This window comes from Pelodiscus sinensis, chromosome 1, assembly GCF_052426305.1.
Source record: "Pelodiscus sinensis isolate ZL-2025 chromosome 1, ASM5242630v1, whole genome shotgun sequence".
NCBI lineage: Eukaryota > Metazoa > Chordata > Testudines > Trionychidae > Pelodiscus > Pelodiscus sinensis.
This window is the reverse complement of record NC_143052.1, coordinates 112,088,882-112,114,797: the sequence shown is the minus strand read 5'-3', so window position 1 is coordinate 112,114,797 and position 25,916 is coordinate 112,088,882. Positions and strand designations below refer to the sequence as shown.

At 45.2% G+C, this 25,916-nt stretch overlaps 1 protein-coding gene across 2 annotated transcripts; it reads right to left on the bottom strand.

Annotated features, from left to right (window-relative positions):
• Nucleotides 1-250: 250 nt before the first annotated feature.
• SLC25A18 (solute carrier family 25 member 18) lies at nt 251-24,303 on the bottom strand. 2 transcript variants are annotated; one of them, XM_014579717.4, is made up of 10 exons: nt 24,050-24,303; nt 19,341-19,459; nt 15,378-15,500; nt 12,282-12,337; nt 11,340-11,430; nt 9,928-10,046; nt 7,942-8,134; nt 4,977-5,131; nt 3,668-3,743; nt 251-2,903 (listed from the first exon to the last, which is right to left on the bottom strand). In XM_014579717.4, the coding sequence occupies exons 2-10, from the start codon at nt 19,361-19,363 to the stop codon at nt 2,762-2,764; spliced, it is 978 nt and encodes a 325-aa protein (XP_014435203.1). In that variant the 5' UTR covers nt 19,364-19,459; nt 24,050-24,303; the 3' UTR covers nt 251-2,761. The 2 variants fall into 2 exon arrangements, with proteins under 2 accessions (XP_014435203.1, XP_075752905.1); XM_075896790.2 differs by lacking the exons at nt 19,341-19,459; nt 24,050-24,303 and having other exon boundaries at nt 15,341-15,478.
• Between the last annotated feature and the right edge of the window lie 1,613 nt (nt 24,304-25,916).

Here is a 25,916-nt window from a genome sequence, read left to right as displayed (position 1 = left end):
GCGTCTACACTGGCCCCGATCCTCCGGAAAAAGCGCCCTTTTCCGGAGGCTCTTATTCCTACAGTCAGGGGGCACTGAGGCACGGGGGAGGGGGGGAGGCTTGCTCCCTGACACCTGCATAACCTGTTTTGTGTGCGGTGAACTTTATACGCAAAAGATATTAAGTGTCTTTAATACAGTGTTCCTGTGATCAGTCTAGTTATCACAAATTAGCACTAAGCAACAAATATTTATAAGCAATACTGAAGAATTAGCTTTTTGGTAGTAGTTTAATGGGTAGTAGAAAAATTAAAATGCACATATGAACATAGTATTGGCTGCATAATACACCATTTAGTGAGTAAGCTAAAATATTGACTTCTAGTCAGAGTGGAGACTGTCCAACAGCTGGATTCTCTGGTATGCTGAGGTCTCCACTTTCCTTAAGTAGAGCTTGGACGGAGTAAACAACTGAGCTCATTAGACCAGAGTTTGTTTTCCCAGAAGAACCAGAGAGAAAATGTGCACAGAACAACTCTGTCCAGGGAGAACTGGTGGTACATGTGGTGACATTTACTAATAGTTTGTTTTGAGTGGCTCGTGGTGTGTTTAAAATAAAAATCTTGGTCTCGCATCATTGTTATTATGGCTAGTTGAACTGATGGAAAAGTTCTATCAGTATATGAGCCTTGTTATCATTTAAGTTAATATTCTGAATAAGGGAATCTAGGACCAGCCTCCTTTCTTCCCCTTCCTAGAAGTGAGGCAGTAGCTCCCCTTCTGGCACTGAGCAAGGACAGAATTAGTAGGACAGCTGTTAAGAATGGCTTACTACCTGTAAATGCATCAGCCTCTTTGGTCAGAGGTTCTCCTGCCTCCTTCCAGTAAGTTCAAACTTTTAGGCTAAGTCTACACTGGCCAGTCTTGCACAAGAACATATTTAAGTGAGCCGCCATTTTTCTGCAAGGGGCTTTTACACAAGTCTACACTGCTCCTTCTTGCAGAAAAAACCCCTCTTCTGCAAGAGCCGTTCTGCCTGAAAAAAAGGAGTAGTGTAGACTGCTCCTTCTTGCACAAAAGCCCCTTGTGCAAAAATGATGGCTCATTAAGTATGCAAATGAGGCACAGCAATGTTCATCACTGCACCTCATTTGCATATATATGTTCTTGCTCAAGACTGGCCAGTGTAGACATAGCCTAACTCTTTAAGCAACTATACTTCATCACTTGCATGGGCTGGTCTCAATGGAAGTAGATCTGCAGCTGCTATTACCAGGTCTTTCTTGTTGCTAGCAGTGTGTATCTTGTATTTACAATAATACAGTTATCCTTCCTGCATTATCTACTTAGCAGAGACTGCTTTATAAAACACTAACAGTTAATGCCTTTGAAGATGTTAAATATTATACCTAGTGTACAGAGTGTGGGGTGAGATACACTGATGTGATAAGCCGAGTACAACACTCCTGTCAATTCCTGACTTCTAGACCTGTAGTTAGTCCTGTAAAATGAAATTCAGCCAACTGTCTACTTTCTTGCAGTGGTAGTAAGGCTTTCACATTGTGCTATCATGTGCTTACCAGGGATAAAGTTATAAAGTATTATCCTTCATCTCCCAGGCTCAGAGGCAGAAATACAGGCTTTTCTCTTGCTTTACCAAGTCTACAAAAAAGAGATATGAGCTCCTCTACACAAATTGCAGATCAAACAATGAAAATCTGGCAGTACTGAATCCTGAAAAATACTTAACTAAGGCTTACAGTGTCTTCTCTCCCTACCATTCCCTCTACTTCCATTTCCAAAGGACATCTCTTATTACAGTAGCGTTCTTCCCTGCAGGCCCTGAACCAGAACACTAACCTGTTGCAAGGAGAATTGTTTTGGCACACCCAGGTGCTAGATTCCTTCAGCTAGCACAGTATTTTTATACCTTTAATGCTTTGCTGTAACATTGACATTTGGTTTGTGTCTGTTTCTATGTAACTTCACCTAAACCTTAATTCTTTCTAGTTTCGCTGCCTTCCCACCACCACCCCTAACATAGCTCTTACCATCCACAGAAAGAACAATATTGTCTCACATTTATACCTTTTGACTTTGAACTTTTGTGACTCATCTGTTTACATGCAGACATTCCTTGCTGGAACAAGTGAGTTTGAACCATCTCTGTTTGAAGGAACAGCCACAGCAGGGTGGAAACTCAGTCCAAATTTTTTTACCTTCTTTGCACACTAGGGAAAGGAACAGCAAGTCTAGACTTCCAAGCAAGGCAAACAGTGAAGCATTTATAAACAAAGTGAGATGAATACTGGACAAGAGACTACAGATCATATATGGGCAAACTGGTGAGAGCTGAGTCTCAGATTCTTTGCCCTACAGCAGCCTGTGATCTCAAGCAATCTTTGATATCAACTCTATAAAAAAAACCTGCATGAATACTACTACTGCCTTACAGCCATTCAAAGGAAAAGCTATTATGTTATATCATCTTGGGAAAAACAAGAATACAAAAATCATTCTTCCCTATGTTTAAATGCGCAGGAGCTAAATGTAGCATGAGACCATCAAGGGGCTGTATAAAACTGGCAGAAAAATGACACCATAATATGACTGAGCACCTGTGCTCATTTCCCATGCACAGAGAAAGGCGAAGGTGGTGGTGTAGTTCATAAAAGAAATTACTATGACATGGTCTTGTTCATTTCTGGCAAATCCCATTCTGCAGAAGTGAGAGGGAAAATTGTGCAATCTTCAGCCAGGCCTGATTTAGCAAGAACAAGTGCTAGTGGAAATATCTTAAGATATATTCACCAATGCCAATAAAATAGACACCCTGGGCTATGCCAAAGAGGGGAGCTATAACCAGCGCGCGACAGCCTGCCCCTTTCATGAATGCAGCAGGGCCCTCGTGGGTCCAGATTTTCCTGCATGTTTAAAACAGAAAAAAAAAAAAGTGACCACACACAGCATTTCAGATATTTGCGACCTACGAACCAAGATTTTGCAATCCTCTTGCATTAAAACCAGATGTACTCAAAGCCATGGTTCTTAACTGATTACCCTGCAATCCTTCAGAGGGGAAACTCTGTGGGAATGTAGGCAATGCTCTAAGCATTTTCTTTATGTATTTCATCCAGGGATTTCCCTACACACCCCCCCATGGGGATGTATACCCTCCCTGAATTTCCCCAATACCCCCCCCCAGTTTTATGAACTATGGTGCCATACAGCCCACCTTCACCCTCACGGTGTCACCCCTGACACTCCCCCTTGTAAATTCGAACCCCTCCTAATTTCAATTCCTGGGGAGGCTACTGATTTAATCTGAACAAGTTTTAAACCAGTTGATCATCTGCCCAGCAGATTGAGCTATTTAAAGAACTTGGTTTGTGCATTATGGTTTCTTAGTCCTTAGTCAGGTATGTTGTGGGAACTAACTGTTGTACCAGCCATTCTCTGCAGGAGCTACTGTAGCGAATGGAGCAGGAGCATAAGCTATAGGGAGTTCTGATCCAATCTAACCCAGATTCTTTCCATGAGGAGCCCCTCTGGAGACTTATGCAGGAATGTTAGCTGGTTGGGGATGGGCAAATGTTCCACTGTCACTTCAAGGAAGGTCAAAGGGAATGGTAATTGGACAGGGTGACCCAGAACAGCAGACCTGCAGGGAGGGAATATTATTACTTACCTGGCGCAGTCAATGATTCCATTATAGGTGTCCTCTCCTAGGCCTTTCTTGAGAGTTTGAATTCGTGTTTTTAACACTAAATTGCGTAGAATGGAAAAGAAACATTTAAAAAAAAATCCTTGCAAGGTAGCATTCACACAACCATTAGAATCCTAACAAGTTAGTCCAGAACTGGAAAATATCAGCAGATATCTGAGTCACCACCCCTCTTGTGAGATCCTGGTTTTTCATGCTGGAGAGATACACGTGCTACAGACATGATCCCTGGGGATGGCGGTGGGTGTGAACATGAGAGAACAGCAAGAGGAAACAACTAGAAAGTGACTGAAAGAGCAGAGGCCTCACAGTGCTCACTGGAGTTAGGTCTGTTTGGATATGTAACCTTTCCCAGGGCACTCTGAACTGGCTCCCTTGAGGGCAGAAGGGAAACGTTATTCATCAAGAAAATGAAGCAGCAGCAGCTAGGCTACATCTACACTGCGGGTTTTTTGGGAAGAGGAAATGCAAATAGAGTGCTAATTTGCATATCTCACACTCATTTGCATCTCTTCTTCCGATCCTTTTTGTGGAAGAGGTTTTTGCGATAAAAAGCCCTGTGTAGACAGGGCCACTTATCAGAAAAAAAATCCTTTTGCGCAAGAACCTGTAAACCTAATTTTTTGAGGAATAAGGGCTCTTGCGCAAAAGGGGGGTTTTAGCGCTCAATTAGTGCTCCATTTACATTTCCTCTTCCGCAAAAAACCTGCAGTGTAGATGTAGCCTTAGGGTTTGATCCGGGGTCTTGGCCCTCTTACTGGAGCCAGCCTTTGGAAAACACAGCGTCATGTACAACAATCAGATGATGACGGGATTTTGTTTAAAGAATAGCTATTGACCCTCAAAGGCAACATCTGCCATTCTTATGAGTGTGATTCCTAACTAGGGAAGTTACCAATATTTGCATATGTGAGAGATCACAGGCCTCCAGGGAATTCAGCAGCAGTTATCTGAAGAGCAGGGTCTATGTCCTCAGAATTATCCAATAGCAGTGTTTGTAAGTCATGTGTTGTTCGGGAGGTCTACAGAAAAGAGGTGAGGGTTGAGAGAGAGGCGAGGGGTTGGAGCCTGAGCCTATTTCCCCTATCTTCAGTCTGCCACCAGCACCATCAGTTCTTGTGTCATCATTTCTAAGACACCACAAGGACTTGCACAAAGGGAGGCACCGGCCAAATGTGGGGTTGTGGTATGAAAGCAGCTAAACAACCTGAGTTTAAAGAAGTCCATCTCTTCCCTCTCTGGAGGACAAGCTGTGCTGCCATTTGATACTCACCATCCAGAGGGGTCACTGCTACTGCAGCCACACATCCCGCTACACAGCCAGACACAAAAGAATGGATAAAGGGTGCCTTCTCCTCAGAGTGCCTCTGTCCCAATGCGTTGATGTTGGCAAACAGTGGGAAATAGATAATGGAAAAGGGCACATCCCTGTTAGGAGGGCAAAGCGTTAGATAAACATCCAGCATAGACCAAGATCATAGACTGCATAGGGAGTCTGGCTTCTGACATGAAGTGAGGAAAATACACTGCCTCTTTCTTATCCTACCCATGTAGGCTCTAGGGCAGGGATGGGTAAAATCAGACCCGGGCCGGATTCAGCCCATCAAGCATTTCTCTCCATCCACCCAGCTGATTAGCAGCGTGTGCATACTTTTAGCCCGCAGCATGTGTTCAGCTGCCCCTCCTCCAACCTTGCTCCCTCCTGCAGCTGAGCTGCTCCCAGGATTTTCCTGAGAGCTGTGCAGAGTAGGAGAGGGGAATGCTGAAGTCAGGGTGTTCCCCTGTCCCTGCCCCTGATCTCTGCATAGCAAGGGTTGGGGAGAGGGAGACACGTAGCAGAGATGCTTCAATCTGAAGTGGGGATGGTAAGAGACACGGAGTGCAGAGCGGGAAGATAACATAGCAGGACCGATGTCCCTTAAAGAGACAGAGCGTGGCTTCTCTCAAACTTACCCATCAGCATCCACGCTCTGTGTCACTGTCTCATACACAGTCACTGTCACTCAGGGTACGTCTAAACTACATGGCTCCGTCGACGGAGCCATGTAGATTTGATGTTTTGGCAAAGTCAAATGAAGCCGCGATTTAAATGATCGCGGCTTCATTTAAATTTACATGGCTGCCGCGCTGAGCCGACAAACAGCTGATCAGCTGTTTGTCCGCTCAGCGCGCTAGTCTGGATGCTCCCCTGCCGACATCAAAGCCCTTTGTCGGCAGCCCCAGTAAACCTCATCCCACGAGGAATAACGGGGCTGCCGACAAAGGGCTTTGATGTCGGCAGGGGAGCGTCCAGACTAGCGCGCTGAGCGGACAAACAGCTGATCAGCTGTTTGTCGGCTCAGCGCGGCAGCCATGTAAATTTAAATGAAGCCGCGATCATTTAAATCATGGCTTCATTTGACTTTGTCTATGTGTCTAATCTACATGCCTCTGACGACAGAGGCATGTAGTCTAGACACAGCTATACACACCGTAGCACACAATCTTTGTCACAAAGTCTGTCTCTCGCACACAATGCCTCTAGCGTGGCTAATGCAGGCATTCGAACTTGCAAATGAAGCCTGGGATTTAAATATCCCAGGCTTCATTTGCATGTTCCTGAGCAGGCGCCATTTTTAAATGCCCGTAGTTCGAACTACCTGCCCGCAGCTACACGCAGCACGGACTAGGTAGTTCGAATTAAAGCTCCTAATTCGAACTACCGTTAAAACTCCTTGCAGGAGGAATAATGGTAGTTCGAATTAGGAGCTTTAATTCAAACTATCTAGTCCATGCTGCGTGTAGCGACAGGTAGTTCAAACTACGGGCATTTAAAAATGGTACCCGCCCAGGAACATACAAATGAAGCCCGGGATATTTAAATCCCAAGCTTCATTTGGAAGTTCAAATGCCTACATTAGCCACCCTAGTTCGAACTAGGATAGCAGTGTAGACATACCCTGTGTCTCTCTCTAGCCCCCAGGCTCACCCCTTCTCCCTGGGGGTCCAGAATTGGCCCATGACAACATATCAAAATTCATGAAGTGGTCTCCCCCTGCAAAAATTATTGCCCACCTCTGCATATCACTACCAGTCAGGGAGGAGATGGGAACCAAGCCTTCATTCTCACTGAAATATGGCTCAAGTGTCTCTGAGATGAGACACAGCTGCAATTTGGAGATCAAGAATCTCCTGCTTGATGTGAAAATGGATCCATCCAGGGAATGGAACAGATGAATGCAGAGTAGAGTGAACTTTCTGTTTGGCATGGAGAAGAGCAGAATTTGGAGCCAAAGGCTTCAGCATCCGCCGCTGAAGTTGGGGGAAGGGAAGGATGGTCTGAAAAGTTATGAAAGGAAAATTATTTTGTGTTCTGGTAGAACTGAAGTGTTCAACTAAATGGAGATTTCCCGAGAATGGTTTGAACCTAAGGATTTTTCCTCAATTAAATAAACTACAAGCATAAGCTGCTTTTCATTAATTTGTGGAAAACTCGTGAGCAGAGATGTTAAAATGCTGTAAAACAATTTGGCTGAGGTGTTTAGCCCTAAGCTACAACTTGGACTGAGCAAACAAGATATATTGTAGTCAGGTTTATGAAGTTCCATTTTTCAGCCAGCTCTAGTTTTATATATTGTAACACTCTGTGGTGCCACTGAAGTTAATGGGAGTTGCTTCTACTGCCTCTAGATTGCCACGTGGCCTAGTCATTCTATTTCTGGGGTCACAGCTCTACCAGAAGCTAGAAGAGTAAAATGGACTGGTTCTATGGAGACTGTCAACCTGTAATTCACAGTAATAGAAGAAGGAAAGGGGGGGGGGGGGGAAACCCAGCAACTAGATACAGTAATTGATCTGGCAGTTTTCCTTAATAATAAATACCACTCAGCTTGTATACTACACTTCTCCTCAGTAGCTCTCAAAATACTTCACATTTACAAATAGGAAAAGAGTGTTGATATGATTTACACAAGGTCCCCATCAGGCCAGCGGCACAGCCAGGAATAGAAACAGGCTGCCTGAGTCCCAGGGTAATGCTTTATCCACTGGACCACACTGCTGGTACAGCTTTCCCCTCATCTTTATCAAGTAGTTGGGACAAGTCCTTCAGGAGCAGAACAGCAACCATGCAGTGAGGAGGTGGGGATAGATTACAAACTCCTGGTTTGCAGGAGGTTCCCCACCTTTCCTCCCTAGGATAGGGTAGGATTCATTTCCCATACTGACCCATCACTCCCTGTTTTTTCCCACCCTCTCACCTGAGCAGAGTGACTCCCAATCCTCTGTACAGTCCCATTAGCCCCTCGGTTTTCAGAAGATCTCTGGCGATCGCAGTAGCCGAGGGGCGCTTGAAGGCTGAAGCAGGACCAGCAGCATAAGGCCTGTCCTGAGGGGGCTGGGAGAAGGGAGCCGTTGGCCCATCTGATCCCAAAACCTTTTGCTGCTGAATAACTAAAAAACAAACAAGAAAGAAGAATTAGGTATGTGGGAGAGAGGGGATCCCTCATTTTTCTAAACATGCTCCCCTGCCCATATCACTGCCTGGCTTCCGGTTGACTTGCCCTTAAATCCTTTCCCCAACAAAAGATCACTCCCGCCCAGAAAGTGAGAACAATCAGTACTGACAGAATAATTGAGTTTTTTGATTCAATGATGCAACTGAAAAGAATCTGAAACAATTCAGGAACTTCAGGGGGTAGCCGAGTTAGTCTGTTACAGAAAAAAACAACAAATGGTTTGGTAGCACTTTAGAGACTAATAAAACATGTAGATGGTATCATGAGCTTTCATGGGCACTGCCCCCTTCTTCAGATGACCGGTCATCTGAAGAAGTGGGATGTGCCCATGAAAGCTCATGATATCATCTACATGTTTTGTTAGTCTATAAAGTGCTACCAAACCATTTTTTTCCCCCAAAAACAATTCAGTTAGTTTCAAGCCAAAAGTAATTGTTTTTCTCATCAAAATGAAAAACAATTATTTCAGGTCAATTCAAAAATACTGTTTTGCATGAAATGTGCAAAGTTTGTTTAAAAAATGTCAAAACAAAAAATTTCAACATTTCTACTAAAAAAAAACCAGTTTCTTTTGAGCCAAAATTCACCCTGAATCCGTGAATAGTTGCAATATCCTGAAAAAGCATGTCACACAGTTCTAACAACCACACTCTGGCTATGTCTAGACTGCAGGCTTCTTTTGGAAGAAGCTTTTCTGGAAGAGATCTTCTAGAAAAACTTCTTTCGAAAGAGAGCGTCTACACAGCAAAAGCACAATGAAAAAGCAATGTGCTTTTTTGAAAGATAGCATCTACATTCATTGGACACTATCTCGCATTTCAGTTGTGATTACTGTGGATGGAGTGGCCACCAGGGCACCTGTGCTTTTTCCTGGAGGCCTCTTCTTTCGAAAAAACATTCTTCCATGTCCACACATGCCTTTTTCCGAAAAAGACTTCTTCCTTGTAGAATGAGGTTTACCACCGTCGGAAAAAACCCTCCGTTCTTTCAACTTGCTGTTGAAAGAACGCAATAGCAGTGTGGATGTAAGTATTGTTTTTCCGGAAAAACTCTGCAGTGTAGATTTACCTTCAGTGTCACCTAGGACTTCCCATTCCACATCACTCTAGCAGACCTGATAGCATCAGAACCAAGCACTTCCCCCTCCCCTTTCTTAGACCCATTCCAGGAAACTGAGAGCACAACCTCTCTGCATAGCTACCAACAACTAGCCTGACAGTAAAAAGCTGGTAACGGAGTTTGAGTTAGATCCCAAAATGGGAGCATGAGACAATTACTCATCTATTGTACCAGTCCAGAAATTAGATCTTAAACAATCACACATAGCTGGATAAGTAAAAGAGTCTTTCATTTCTGCATTTCTCCCCAAGGTGTTCTTCTGTTCTTGAATCAAAATCACATTTCACAATTAAATTCCAATCTCTGCTGGCTGAGGTCAGCTCTACAGGAGCTGTGACCTTCCCCTCACAGCCAAGGTCCCCATGTCGCTCCCAGTGGTACTGCCTGCTGGGAGAAACTGGGCCAGGAGTCCTTGAGCGCTCCCCTTCAGCAAGTACTGAGGTGGTGGGGAAGGCACAAGCCTCTTCCTGACCATCAAGAGCTCCGTGAGATCTGCACTCTAAAGGGACTCCAGCAGCATCTCAGCAAGCATGTGACAAAGGAATTTACTGCCAGACTATGAAGCAACATATTCCCTCCCAGCCCCCACCATGTAAAACAAGGCCTAACCCAGTCGTCCAGCATCCTGAAGCTGAATTTTCAGCATCTCCATTGGGGTTGTGACCACCACTTGGCAGGCTCCAGCGCCGCAGCCAGCCAGCATCTCCCTCTCCAGCGGCAACTTCTTCCTGGCAGGAATAGCACAGATATAATAGGAATGCACAGCGGAGAGAGACACAGATAGACACAGATTTATACAACTACTGGAGGGGGAGAGTTATACAGCCTGGTCATGCTGCATCTTGATTGCTCCACAGTGAGTCCTTAGACATGTATCCTGAGCTATAAGGAAACAGATTAGACATGTTGCCCCGCACAGCCACACAAAAACAAGCACACAAGGGCACACACCTCCTTGATTATCCATGTGCTCCCTGCAGACAGTATGTAGATACATACACATCCTTCCATAAATGATACCTTTATTCCAACAGCCTGCCTATGACAGTGGGCACAAAACTCCTAAAACACCCCAGATTTTGCATTTTTATACCAAGGGAGGTAAGAATATAATTTTATTATATTTCATCCTACCTAACATACTGTTAGATACTATAGATCCTTTTCTTATTCATCTATGTTCCATCCTTAACATATTACTTGAGCTATGGCTACATTATGCAACTTTTAGTGACATGGCTGTGCCCCTACAGCCGTGTTGTTCAAATACCACTCCTCCTGACAAAGTGCTGTTCACACTGGCATTTTTCAACAGACAAAAGTTTTGCCGATGAAGTGCCAACCTAAGATAGCTGTCTCAATAACATCCTGCACCAGTGAGTTCCACAAATTAATTTTATGGTTGATGAACAGGTATTGGCTATTTTCTTTTATCCTTTACAAATGCAGATGATATATCCTTCCATGACAGGAGTCTGTGTTTTTATCATTTAACAGTTTTCTTCATCTCTAATTTCTATGGTCCTCTCTACTGTACAGACAGATGAAGACTCACGCACACATGCCGGTATATGCACATCCAAAGGAATTGATCAATAGTCCATCTACTCACTGATAATGCTGTGCTTCAGAGTAAGGCAAAAAATATAATAATCCTGGATACGCATGCATATTAGTCACCAGTGTTCCCTGAAAGCTGTGTGCTTGTGCAGCTGCTCAGGAGATATTCCAATGCCACTCAGCTGATTAACAGAGCACATCTGGTGGTGCACATCTGCATGTAAAAATTTTATTCCACATGTGGATAGAAAATGCACACATTGTTGGGAAGATTAACATATAGCTAGCCACTCACAAAACTATACACCTGCATAACTACACAAACCCATACAGAAACACACAAAACTACACTTATTCACACCTAAAACTAAACGTGCATCATCTTCATACAAATACTTGCTACCTAAAACACACAGAATTTTGTGCATGGCAAAAGCTAGACAATAACATTTCCTCCATACCCATCCTGTGAGAGCAGCTGTCGAAAAAAGTCATTGGCTGCCAACTTGATTGCTTTCTCAGGTGTGACCAGCGTCAGGTTCACCGCAGCCCCTGGTCAATGACAGAAGGGAAGACAAAGGGTTAATTCAATCACATTCTGTGGTGTATTAAAATCCCTCCCACATTGATTACCCAAAGTAAGAACGGGGAAGAGAGACATCTCATGTGCAAATGATTCCATGTAATGAGTGTGTGAAGTCACAGTTAGTCACAGCTTCCAAAGGCAAGAGAAGAAGGGCCTTTCAAAGACACAACAAATGGAGGTAGAACCAGGAATGGGGCAAAATAGCCCAGCGGTGGTGGGGGATTGTGAATAGTATACGAAAGCCAGTGCTTTGATGGACATCAGTGTACTCAAACTGTGACCTGTGGAGCAGCAGTAGCTCCATTCAGCCTCACCTGATAGTCCTCAGAATGAAATACTTGCCATTGGGGGGGGACAACTCCTGGGATAAGTGTAAATTTAAATAAAAATAAATAAAATGAATGTAAGTCTAAAAAAATGCTTAAAATGAACATCCATGTTACTTGTCAAAATGATAAAAAAAATAAAAATCAAATTCTGTTGAGCCTATGAATTAAATAAACTGAAGCATTCTAACTGGCCTTTTCTGGTCAATATTTTATTTCTCTCTCATATTTCTCTGCCTCTGATCATTTCCACTGCTCTTCTGTGAAGATTCCCTTTTTTGATCCAGTATTTCTCTTATCTGTAATTATCAGCTGCTCTCAATGACAGCTGTAACTTTGTGTGGGCCTCGGGGCCAGTAGGGTCTGAAATAAGGGATGCCTGTGTTGCTAAGAAGTGTAATGGTAACATTATGTGCATTTGTTGAGAGGATATAACTGACACATTGGGACAATCTGCTGCAAAGGGGACCCCAAATTCCCACAAAGACTACCTCGGTACATGCCGAAGAATCCCTCTGATCGCAGAGTCTTCACCAAGCAATCCCGCCTAGAAGCAGAGAGAGAAATGGGGTGAGCAACTGCTGCTCCAGGATTGTGCAATTGGTTTGTTAATAAAAACCCTTTTAGCTTCACTAGAGCTAGAGTTCACAGGTTCTGTGGTTAGAGGCTATTATGGGGCAATGTGATCACATGCTTGGGCAGTAGTACAGGCAGTCCCCGACTTACGCGGATCCGACTTATGTCGGATCCGCACTTACAAACGGGGCTTTTCTCGCCCCGGAGCTTGCGGTGGCGGGATCGCCCAGAGCGCAGCGGTCCCGCCACCGCGTCCTCCGGGGCAAGAAAAGCTGCTCCGGGTCTCCCTGGTGTGCTGGGGGGGACTCCCCAGCACAGCAGGGAGACCCGAGCAAAGCCGCACAGGCGGCGGGACCCCGCTGCCCGTGCGGCTTTGCTCCTTTGCCCCGGAGCAAAGCCGCACAGGTGGCGGGGTCCCCTGCCTCTGTGGCTCTGCTCCGAGGCAAAAGAGCAAAGCCGCACGGGCAGCGGGATTCCACCGCCTGTGCGGCTTTGCTCGGGTCTCCCTGCTGTGCTGGGGGGGACTCCCCCAGCACAGCAGGGAGACAGGAGCAGAGCCGCAGAAGTGGCGGAACCTCTGTGCCTCCGCGGCTTTGCTCGGGTCTCCCTGGTCTGCTGGGGGGGAGGGGGCGCAGCTAGTGCGCCCCCCCACCCCCAGCAGACCAGGCTTTTGTTGCGGGACATCTGGGATAGAGCAGCTGGGGTGCTGCCGGGTTGGTCTTGCGGGGACCTACCCGGCAGTGTCCCAGCTGTTCTGTCCCAGGAGTCCAGATTCAGCCGCTGTTGAAACTGATCAGCGGCTGATTCCAGGAAGCCGGGGGCAGAGCAACTCTGCCTAGGGCTTCCTGTAGTCAGCCGCTGATCAGTTTCAGCAGCGGCTGAATCTGGAGCCAGTTCTGACTTACATACAAATTCAACTTAAGAACAAAGCTATAGTCCCTATCTTGTACGTAACCCGGGGACTGCCTGTATGTGCATACACACGTCCACCTCCCCTTACAGTGAGTCTAGGGTTACCAGGTGTTCGGTTTTCACCCAAATAGTCCGGTATTTGTGGGCTCTGTCCGGTAAAAAAAAAAAAAGAAAAGAAAATACCAGACATGTAAAATGACCAGTATTTTCTGTTGTTTCTCTCGGACAGAAGGCCGGCGGGGACATTCTTCCCCTGCCTCATCTGACGGGGGCAGGGAGAGCGGGTTAGTGTGTGGATTTTTGCTCAACAAGTTTGGTCCCCCATTTTTTTTTTTTTAATTCAACCAATTTTTTTCCTGCCATGTTTGGGATTTTTTGTGAAAGTATCTGGCAACCCCAAGTGAGTCAGCTCCCTCTGTAGAAATAATAGACTGAAATGAGACAAAAGTCCCATTCTGTGAAAAGAACTATCCTACCTACTACCATATTTAACACAGCGATGGCTAGTACAGCTCTAACAAGACAGGGATACTTTGACCATAGTAAAATGTTATAATGAAATCATGCTATAGAGGCTGTATGTTGGACATTACTCTAGAGTAGTGCTCCTCAAATAAGGGCTCGCCAACATGAAAAGGCTGACATCAAAACTTTTCACGTTTCCACTTACTTTTACCATAAAAGAGAAAAAAGTAAAAATAAACCAAGGTAATTTATCTGTGCGTGTTTTGAGGGACTGACTGTAAATATCTGAACTTGAAGGGTAAGAGCGTGCAGAGAAAGGGGAAACAAGATTTTTTTTATTGTAATACAATCTTCAGCCTTGTGACCCTTGATTGCCTTTTGTGAGCTCCCCACTTCTTCTGGGGGCAGTAACACTGCTCTATAGCAAATCTGGGCTAGCAGGGATCTCAACAACAATTTATCTTCTTCTAACCATTGGTCAGAGAAACGGTGTTAGAGCCTCAACTAGCAACACAGTCACAGGTAGGGAGCTGATCTTTTGGAATTTCTCTTGCCAGCAGGAAAAAAGGGTGTTTGCTTTTGGGAATGTGGGGGTTGGTTTTTTTAAGTAGAAAGGCAACGATGTTTAATGGAATTCACCCTGGTCTGCAGGGTGGGCAGGGCCTTAAAAATCTCTAGGAAGGGTGGCAATACATTGCATAGGCCTTCACATCTTCAGAGTGCTTTACAAGCATTCACTAAATAATAAATACTGCTGCCCTCCAGCCCCCTCTAGTGTCCACAGACTGTAAGATGACTGCTTGCTGTTTCTGGGCCTCTTTCTTTGTAGTCCCAGAAGCACTGGTAGCTTAAGACATCTCTGCCTGGCCTTTATCAACAGGAGAAGGAAAGCAGCATTTCCCAGGGCCTCAGGACCCTCTGGGCTGCTGGAGGCTGAGAGCGCTGGCACTGTATGTTCCTATGGAGAAGTGCAGACTTGCCCCACCCATTTCATCAGGATGAGGCTCTTGACACATGAGTGAATAAACTCAAGAGAAAAACTTCCCAGCATACATTATAGCTGAGAAAGGAAGGGGATGGGTAGAGGCAAACATTTTCAGGATACTGACAGACACACACAGGACAGCCACGTATGCTTAGGCATACCTGCGTAGCCCTATTCTCCAAGCTGCCCACTGAATTTCTCTCCGCCCTTTATCTAGTAATATGTTTATTTTATTTTATTTTATTTTATGTTGTGGAGGGATTTCGGTTACATGATTTTCCTGTCTCACCACCCTGGAGCCTAGAGATTCCTTGTTCCTCTGCTGCATATCCCTGTGGCTCCAGGCAAATGCCAAGAAGAACCCACATGGGGGCCCAGGAAATCTTATCAAAGAAGAATTACTACTAGTAGACGACGCCCTAAGACTGAGCTAGTTGGTGGATTCCCCGACAAAACAAAACGATGGGGAGCCAGCTGGGAGCAGAAGCCTCTTATGCTCAGTGGAGGAGGAATGAAAGAGAAAATGGAGGAAGACGTCTTCTGCTCCAGCCACCCCCAGCATTGTTTGTGGGAGCGAGGAGGGGAATTTGGGGCAGTTTTATGTTCACTTACTAGTGCCCCCCCACTTGGGGGTTCTAAGAACACATACATTCCAGTATAGACTCCTTGTCCCTGCTGGTTCTGAAGACGGGTTTTCGCCAGATCAATTGGGAAGACGCAGCTCACTCCCACTAGCCCGGCCACACCTCCATTGATTAACTTTGCTGGAAGACTGAAATGAGAAAGGAGAAAAGTTCAACACTGCAATGGAATGACAGCTACTTGCCCCGTCCCTGAGCCTTCCTAAGAGTCTAAATCCCTTTTTAAAAAAAATGAGAGTTAGGCTCCTAAACCAGTTAGAGGCTGTGACACTGAGCACAGCTACACCTACATGTTTTTAAAAATCTGTCTTTTTTACAATGTTTGTAAAAGTCTTTGTCACTTTAAGCCCCAGTTCCCCATCTGTAAAATGAAGCTAATAGCATTTCCCTGCATTACTGGAGTTTTGGGAAGCCACCTAGACTAAGAATGTGAGGTGGTAACAGGTCCATTTAAATAGACACAGTGGAGAGTAAAAGGGGAGACTGACAGCTGCCCAAGGGATTTCTCCAGGTCCTTTCAATGGGTGTGGTGTGGCTAAATGACCCTGGTAGCTTTGAAAATCTAAACCACAAACAAAAAGAATGACTTCTACCTCTACCGGAAGGCCAGTCCAGTGCAAAGACCAACAGGGACTCCCCCATGGCCCTGCCCCTTTTAGGCACTGTAGCTCCTTTGCTAGGGTGAGCATATTTCCCTATGGTGAATAAGGGACACCTGGTAAAACTGCTCGAATGCAAGCAAGTTCAATGGCAATCAATCAGAACTATGCAGGACACCCCTCCGCACCTAAACATGCTATAAAAACACCAGGGCCCAGCAGGGAAAGGGTGTCATGGAGGTCTGGGCTGAGGGCCAGGCAGGCAGGCAGGCAGGCAGTCACATACATACATACATGGCCTTACCTAAAGGTGTAATCAGGCTACAGGGAGGGGGAAGCTCAGGTGTGGACAGAGGAGGGCTAGGGAAGCTCAGGGTGTAGGTCAGAGCGCAGAGAAGGAGTAGCTGGAGTCTATGTGCAGATTGGCCGCTAGCGCAGGGTGCAGGTGGGAGTAACTAGAGGCTGTGTGCGACCAGGGAGTAGCCTAGCAGGCAGGGAGGGAGTAGCTAGAAGCTGCGTGTGGCCAGGGGGTAGCTACGGGCTAAGGCCCCTGTTCCCTGAGGGCTCTACCAGCCTCAAAGTACAGTAGGGCCCCAAACTCTGCCCACAGGCTCTGGAGGTTTCTCTCCCACAGGGAGCACTGGGGATGAAGGACTCAGCCCTGCCACTGACAGCTTTAGCCCCACCACTCATGACCAGGTGAGTGGGTGGGGACAGGTATCGTGGTTAGGGATGTAAAATCCCATTTCATTGGTTAACTGGTTAAATGTAATATTTAACCAGTTAATCAATTAAAAGGGGGCTGGGCGGAGAGGCTGCTTCACCCAGCACAGCTAGGCTGGAGCACCCCTGCCTCCAGTGTACCCCATGCGACTGGAGCAGCCCCTTGCCTGGGGCAGGCGGGGAGATGCTCCAGCCTCTACCAGTTAGGCTTACCAGTTAGCCATTCACATCCCTAACAGTGGCTTCTGCCTGAGAAACTCTGGGAATTTAGGGGGGGGCAGCTTGAAAGGGGTAGATCCCCCCTTGAGAAACTCTGCTTTAGGGTGCACATAAGTGACATACAGTCCTCACTCACCCCCAAACTCACTTACCCATCTATCACACACAGACTGCCTCTCCTACTGGCTTCCTGCCTCTGCATCCTGACTGAGAGTACCACTTTCCTCTGCCAGCAACAGGAGGCTGCTGATGCCGATTGACCAGCAGGGGGAGCAGAAATACAGGACAATTTACCTGTGTGTGTGTGTGTGGTTTTTTTGCAAAGGTGACACACCTTCAAGAAGGCTTAAGTAAGGAACTGTCCTGTTAAAACGGGACAGATGGTCACCCTGCCTTCTGGACCCCATCCCTGGGCAGAGCATGGGAACATGAGTGTGATGTCTGCTTCCTCATTTCCCACGTAGTTAGCATAAGGAGGCATGGCCGGTCCTAACCAATTGGCAACTCTGAGTGACCATCTGGCTCACCCATAGGGTTGACAGATGGTTTCAAAAAAATACCGGACAAAAATTTGTCAAGCAAAAAGAAAAAAAAAAAACCAACAACACAAACACACCTGGGAAAATTTGTCAAGCAAAAAAAAAAAAAGTTGGGGGGAGGATTCGGGAGGTCGGGCCAAAATGCGGTCGCAGCCCACCCCTAAGGCTGGCTCTGTCAGCGGCCCCTTGAAAATGATGGCTCCGGGCAAGTAGGCCCCCACGGCTGCAATCCCCCTCCCTTCTGTTACAAGCACACCTCCACCCAGCTACCAAACCTCTTGCACGTGCACAGCCCTGGCAGGAGGACCCAGCCTGAACCACTGTTTTCACAGGGATTCACCACACCTCAGGCTAGGCCCTCCTCAGTCTAATGTGGAGCTCCTTGGATGTGCTGAGAGAGGTTGCTAGTGAGTGGACTGATTCTGCAGGTTGATTGGCTAACATCTCCCTCCCAGGCAGAAAGGGGAAGGCGTTCAGCCATCCACCTCAGCACAGACTGCGGAGCTGACTGAGCACCAAAGGGCCTTGACTTTCCCATGGTTGTTATGTTCTCACTTGCCTGTAACATACTCCCTGAAGTACCACAGCCCGGCAAGCTGACACAATGGCCCAGGCAGGGCTGTGAAAAAGAACTGGGCTGCTTATGAAGTCCTAGAGGTGGTGGAGGTGCTAGGACAATCACCTATAGAGCTAGCCTGCTGGCTTGCAGATATATCTTTTCTTATGAGTTTGACCATTTGTTACACTATAGATTTGTTATTATAATAGGTTTATCAATTTGTATTTGAGTATTTTAGCTGTAACGCTAGATAACATACAAGATGTTGCCTGTGGGTAAGTTAAAGGCAAGTTGGATTGTGACCTTTCACACAGATAAGTGGGCAAGTTAAAGCAAGTTGGTAGGGAAGGGGCACCCATCTTCATGGCCTTTTTCAGACATAACAGGTACACCACAAAGAACATGGACATAACCGGTTAAGATAGAAATAACAGAGGTGAGGATGAGCTAACGATCTTTGTTACAAATATGTCATTAATATGCACAAACATGTCAACTTATACAGTAAATGAACCCTAACATTTTTGTGGGTAAGGAACTTAAATATGGGCATGGAAGGAGGGGTATTTGGTGATCAGGCCCAATAATAGGGGCAACCCATCATGTTGGAAAAGTTCAACTTATTTTATTGTTAGTTAATTGTTAGATCTTATTTGTTTCAAATAAACACTTAAATTAGCCTCTACAGTTTTTATAGTCTATAGCTTTTAGCTCTAGCTTCTTCTAAGTTCCTCACTTCCCATTCAAGATATGAAGAACCTGAACCACTGAACTTCCCTGGCATGCCAAAGGCAAATCTAGTCCTTTGTCTCTTATCACAAGGCTATCAAGGAAGGGTGTCAGTATATTAATCAAGAAAGTTTTATAGTATATAATACCACATGCACTGCCAGAACATTATTGCTTTTGTAATTGCTTTGATTGCTTGATTACTATTCCATGACTGTTCAATTTATCTCAATAAAAGGCTTAAAGCTGCTTTTTGTTCTCAGTGTGCATTTCCTTGTCACACATCCCAAGGGTCTCTGAAAATTCTTGTAGCCTGATTCTGGGACAAGAACCTTATTATCCTGATCAGATTAACTGGCAAGCCTATAGCCCATGTAGTCTAACTATATTATTAATCTCCCGTAAAATCAGGCAGCGGGTTTAGGATGTCTGTTGATAGTGCTCATAGGCCTTTAAAAGTGAATTAAACCAAACTCTGTGTAAATGCAGAGAAATCAGGACCAGAAGAGCAGGCCCAGCTGCTGCAACTGACAACCAGCTAGCAGTTGAGCAAGAGGCTAGAACTATGCCCCAAAAGGTAAGAAACTGTAGGAAGGCACTCACCTGATCTTCTTCTTGCTCCCCATTGTTCCTTGCAGACCTTTTCCCTTGACTGCCACACACAGGTGATTCTTTCACCTTTCTCAGGCACTTTTCCCTTTGAAAGAGGCTGCTTTGTTCAGCTGGGGGATAGAGCATCAGATCTTATAGCACCTATTGTCATGTGCTTTAATGCATACATGCATGTTATACGCTGGTCTCTGGTATTTATTGCATGTGGTCTATTTCAAAGCATAGAATACATCAGTGGGTTACAACCTATCACACATCATGTAATTGTTTCATTGACATCCAGGGTAGATAAAATTCATTTTTTTAAAATTTAAAAATCGATTTTTAAAAATTTAATTCCATTTAAAAAAATTAAAAATCATCAAGAAAATCTTAAATGTATCATTTAAAATAAGTTATAATTAATTCTCATCACAAACATGCTACACATACAGTTAAAGTCTAATAAAAATGAATTAATAGCTTTAGTTTATCCAGCCTAATTACTAGCTCTTGAAGCTTCAGGGGGTAGCCAAGTTAGTCTGTACAGGATAAACTTAAAAAACAACAAACAGACTGAAACAAAAGACAGAACTATGTAGCACTTTAAAACTATCACTCAACAAATAGACCGGTGGCATTTTAAAGACTAACAAAACATGTAGATGGTATCATGAGCTTTCGTGGGCACAGCCCGCTTCTTCATACTAGCTCTTGCTTCTTGAAAGTTCTGGCTTTCAATTTCTGTTTCCTAGCAGACTAAAAAGTAACATGAGTAAAGAAAGAGACAAGCTGGACAGGATTGTCTTTGTTCTGTGCTTATGTGGTGGTGGATGTTGGCCCAGCACTGCAGAGGAGTTAGTTAAGATATTGGTTTAAAGACAGAGAGACAATATATAAGATAGGACAGAGCAGCATAGAAAATAACAGTGGAGTGGACTAGAAAATACATTATTAGGCACACAAAAAGCTTACTATATTCCCCCATTCTTTTGCCACAGAAACACTGTTGTGGCTTCTGGGCATAAGAGAGATCCTATCTGGGAATATTTTTGAAGAAATTCATTCCCTGGGTGAAAATGTGTCAAGTGTAAGCAGTGCAAGAAGATATAGGGCCTAGTTGCAAGAATGAAACATCATAAGAAAAACTGTTCATTGGAAGAAAATGATGTGGCTGAAGATGTGGATATGACTGAGTGGATCAACTAGTTAGTAACTTAAATCATTTACTTTGCAATATATAATTCTTCAAGATTCTCTCTATGCATTTTAGTATAAGTGTGATTTAACAAGTAATTTCCCAACCTGTTTGCTGGGTTGGATTTTGCTAGAAAAAAAAAGTTTAGCTTAGCTAATTATTATGGCTTGCTTAATTTAGTTAACTAGGTTTAGAATCTGTCACTCAGTCCTGGTCTACACTAGGACCTTAGTCCGAAATTAGCCCCCCAAGCTCAATTTTGTAAGCGATGTGTCCACAATACCAAGCCCGTTATTCTGGAATAAGGCGACATGGAATTCAAACTCTGTAGTCCCGCTTTTCATAAGGAATAACACTATTCCCAAACTTGTAAGTCAGAAATAACGCTAGTGCAGATGCTCCAGTGCTGCTAATTCAAACTAATTGGCCTTTGGGAGGCTTCCCGCCACTTCCCAGAGTGCTTCTTGGGGCTCTAAGTCCGAGGTAGTGCATCCATATTGACAAGCCTGCCTCGGACTACATTTCTCCTGTTATGGAATTCCCCACCCACCCTGCATCCCAATTACAACGGCTCTAATCCCCAGATGGGTGAGATTGTTCTATACCTGAGATACATACAAGGTCTAATCTCATGCTCAGGTCCAAGGGACTGAAGAGTCACATAGAAAACCTCCCAAGAGGGACAAGCCACACAGAACAGCTAGCCCTATTATTCTAGTTGCTCTGACAGCTCTCTTTGTGGGCCATGAGAGCATCTCTAGCTGCCAGGATTGCTCACTAAACTGGTCTCATGCTAGCAACAGGATTGTTGAGGAACCACTGAACAGATGGTACTCAGCCTCCCCTGTCATAAGCATTCTGTCTTTTGTAAGAAGGAGCCAAAAAAATCCCCGAGGTAAAAAGTCACATCTGAAAGACCATGAGGTATACTACCCTCCCACCCCTCCACCACCATGGCTGGCTCCAAGACTCCCAGTAAAGGATGTCTCCTCCAGGGACTAGTATGCCCTTGTTTGCAGAGCTCTACTGGGAAGCAGAGGCAGCAGCAGCCTGGAAAGCACTTTAGGAAGCAGGGATATATTTTCAGTGGGGTTGGAAGAGGGGATGAAGGGAGCAGAACCTTTGCTCTCTGTAGCCTCATCTCGAGAGACACCAGCACCTGGCCTTTCTCTGCATGTCTGCCCTTATTGCACACAGGGCCGGGGGTCAGTGGAACGGCCAAGACATGCGAACAGATGGAGAAGATGGCTTGAATCCAGGGCTGAGACCACAGCCATTTCCAGTCGTATGGGCACACTCTCTCTTTCACTGCGTATGGGCAGTTTTCAAGATTTTCATTCAAAAACAGCAGTTGCTGGAGTCAGGCCGAGAGCAGGCCAGATCCTCTCCCAGCTTCCTCCTTCCTCCAAACTCCCCTGATGCTCCTCAGCCCTCCCCTGCAGCACCCCCTGCTGGCCTCCTCCAGACCCAGCTCTCTCACTGAATGACCCGCCTGACCTGGACCTCAGCTGGGTTGTGAGAGAGGCAGGAACTGAAGCCAGTGATGTTCCAAATGCAGCTCCTTGTGCGAATGCTTTCTTCTGGTCAGTGTAAAAGCAGCACTGGGGGAAGGGGCTCTAGAGGAAGCAGACACCAACCACGGCCAGTTAGACAGCGGGTCATTGTGGTGCTGGGATTTCCAGGGAAAGAGTGGTGAATCCAAGGGAGAGGACTAGAGAGAGAGGATCCTTTGGAGAGTAGGCACTGCCATTGGATGGGGCCCTGCATTAACAGGGAATAGGTGAATAGCAGGTATTGCTGCCAACACAGGGCCCAGGGAGATGCACTCTGGGTTCAGTAATTCCCCTGCTAGCCCCTCTCTCCCCTGCCTCAGTCTGCCCTCATCACATATAGAATGACCTGAAGAAAGGGGGGAGTGCAGGGGCAGGCTAGTGCCAGGGAGCCGTGACTCATTGGAATGGCATGATACACACAAACATTGAGTATGAACTGGGTTAGGACAAAGTCTGATGTTTTGCCAGAGAGGGAGTTCAAATATCATTCATCTGGAGCATGGGCATGGAGTAGAAGACTCCCCTAACAGAAAGCTAGAGCCTGGGGCAATTGTACAATCTTCACTGTCCCAAAGCAGATTACACAATACATGGGATGATGCTGTGGGTGATGAGATGTTAAAATTGGCTGTGGGCAGTGTTCACTGACATCCACAGCCAGAATTACCAATCCCCAAGTGTTAAAAAAAAAAAAAAAAATCAAGATTTGCTTAAAAATAATGATTGCTCCTTGTAGTGGTGGAGCATTTAGTGTTTCAAAATCTCAGAGAAGTAGCAGTATAAATGTTAAAACAGGTAGTTCTGTAGTACAGAACTACTTGTTTTTAGTGTTTCGTGGTGGTGGGTTTTTTTTTCACAGCCCTGAGGGTTAGACACTTACCTGATTTTTCCAATGAAAGTTGACTGACTGTAAGGCAGTACCCTGACTTCAAGGCTGTGTCTAGACTGGCAAGTTTTTCCGGAAAATCATCTGCTTTTCCGGAAAAACTTGCCAGCTGTCTACACTGGCCGCTTGAATTTCCGGAAAAGCACTGACGATCTCATATAAAATCATCAGTGCTTTTCTGGAAAAACTATGCTGCTCCTGTTTGGGCAAAAGTTTTTTTCCGAAAGACTTTTGCGCAAAAGGGCCAGTCTAGACAGCATAGTACTGTTTTCGCAAAAAAGCCCCGATTGTGAAAAAGGCGATCAGGGCTTTTTTGCGGAAAACCGCGTCTAGATTGGCCACGGATGCTTTTCCACAAAAAGTGCTTTTGCGGAAAAGCATCCTGCCAATCTAGACGCGCTTTTCCAAAAATGCTTTTAACGGAAAACTTTTGCGTTAAAAGCATTTTCGGAAATTCATGCCAGTGTAGACATAGCCCAAGAGTTGGTGCATGATGAAAAACACCAAAAATCACAAGACACATGGTAGGAATTGTGAGCATAGCAACTCTTCTAGCTCCCATTATCACCCTTCTCCCAGAAGTGGTAAGAGCCCAGGCTGCCTGCGAGAAGCACTTTGATAGCTAGTTTTCTAGAGTGCACCCTGATTTGTTTGGGGCAACTGATTCTGACAAGGACCAAAAGAACCACTGAAAGAGCACAGTGTAGGATATACTAGTCTCCTTTAGCGAAGCAATTTACTCTCCAGAGACAGGCCTGAATGGAGAGCTCTGATACTCTGGGGAAGCTCAGATGCAGGTCTGAAGGTTGCTGCTTAGACACACCTCTAAAGAGAAATCCAGCATCACCAAACATTTCTGAAGCTCCAGGAATCCCAAGTGGCACCCGTAGCTTAAGGAGACCAAAGGCTGGGTTAGAAGTGCAGAGTACTAATCTGGCAGGTCCTCTCAATACCCCCAGTCTGTGACTTACCCAGAAAACTTGTATTTATGAGTAATTAGTAACATGTGTGCATGTGAATGTGTTGGGCTATGCACAGATGGAGCAGCTATATTAGGGTCAAAAGAGAAAGTGGGGAGACTTACCTCTGTTTCTGATCCATCAGTTTCCTTCCTTCTTGTTCTTGTTCCTTCTTCCAAACCCAAATATCTGACTCACAGCTGGATTCCACTGGCAAGCAAATGCCATCCCTAGCTTAAGGGACAGTTTACAAATTCCTATTGTTTTTATGTAGTGTAAAATTCCTTTTCCTGTTTTATTGGCTTTTCCTCCATAACTCTGGGAAAGAAGCCACTCCTGGTCCCTTCCTGCCACAGCTAGGTGAGGAAGAGCACATCTCACACAAAAATGTCTGTTTGGTTTTTAACCTAAAGTTAAAACAGGTTTTTAGACTAACATAGGCTGGATTTCCTTCCCTCCCACTTAGCTGAGCCCCACCTTCAGACAGCTGGCAGGCTATAATCATACATTTAACGGAACCACAGACCTGCTAGACCAGTCAAGTCCCTATCCCTGCCAGCGGAAAACTGATTCCTAAACTTGATCTCTGGAGCTTTCACTGGTCTAGTTTTATATGTAATGAGCTATTGGGCTTCCCCCACTTCTCCTTGGAGGCTGGTTCACAATCTAACAGCTCTCACCAGCAGGATATTCAGCCTCCACTTTGTATTTCTTATTTTCATCCCATTATTACTCCTATTTATTCCCCCTTGTTCTACAGGAATCAGTTCTTTCAGCCCTTGACACTTACACACTTCACATGCTTGTAGATTTAGGTCTCTCCCACCCACAAGTCGTTTTCTTTTAACCACTTTATTAGAGAAACTTGGCCTGGAATCCACATTCAAGGGCTATTCAGCTAATCCAGGGAATCAATCCTGTCAGCACTCAGCCTTGTATGCAACAATGGCCTTAGAAGGATGGCTTATGACAACCCTCTACAAACCCTGCATCTTAAGCCTCTTGTGGCTGGGAAATCTGAATAGTTTCTAAATAGCACTCACTTGCAACAGAGTTAACAAACCGTGGGAGAATTATTAAGGGTCGGGGATATGTGAGATTTACCTGTACGACAAAAAAAATGTGTCAGCAAATCTAGTTCTCAGACCTCATGCTGTCCGCGGTCACTTATGAGAGTGGTGCATGATGGGGCTGTCTCACGTTGTGACCAGTTTGTCTGATAGGGTCTTTTTCGGCAACCTCAGCTTTCCTTTCTCTACAATTTAAATACCCCTTCATCCTCATTTAGGGAGTTGTCTTCCTGCAGTCACTGACTTATATCCAGAGTTGTAATTCCTGTGCTAGAAGATTTCCCCCCGTAAAAAGATGCATTACCAAATTACATATATTTCTTTGTAGTGGATTCCTCCAGAAACATTTGTAGATGTTCTAGAAAATACACCCTAGTTCCACCACAGACTGCTGAGCTCTATGGAGGAATCACTGTGAATCTACAGCCTCTGTTATACTGGAACAGATCAGATTAGATCATCATCATGCTCCCTTCTGGTTTTAAAATCTATGAACCTGTGGCTGCTTGACTAAGAGATTCATGGGAAAGAATAATTTTCCCCAGGGAATCGTTAATCAGACACAACAGAGCAGTGTGAGCGTGGTGTGGTGCAGTTCCCCAGTGACGCTTAGATCAGAGAGTTGTGTGGGAGTATGATACACATTTCCAGGGAATCTTAGCTAAGATGCATGTGGGTTGCATTTTCCCTAGAAAGATTGTGTTAGACTGAGGTATGGTTGTGATGTGTTTTCCTGGTTAACTGGTTAACCATTCACATCCCTAGATAATAAATAGGGTGTACCCTAAGTGTTCCCTGGAAGGAACCTGAGGGCATCACGGCACATTCTAATAGTTTCCATTGTCAATGGGAAGGCAGCTGGGCTGACCGTAGTCAGATTAATACAAGCAACTACTTGCTGTCCTGTGCTGACTCAGCAAAC

What these genes read in the sequence shown, in the direction of transcription:
- SLC25A18 (XM_014579717.4), bottom strand. Translation starts at nt 19,363, where the DNA reads ATGGGGAGCAAGAAGAAGATCAG. An exon ending in CAAGGAGTCTATACTGGAAT is followed by an intron (nt 12,338 to 15,377) that starts GTATGTGTTCTT and finishes CTCTGCTTCTAG; the next exon opens with GCGGGATTGCTTGGTGAAGA. An exon ending in GGAATCATTGACTGCGCCAG is followed by an intron (nt 2,904 to 3,667) that starts GTAAGTAATAAT and finishes TTAAACATGCAG; the next exon opens with GAAAATCTGGACCCACGAGG.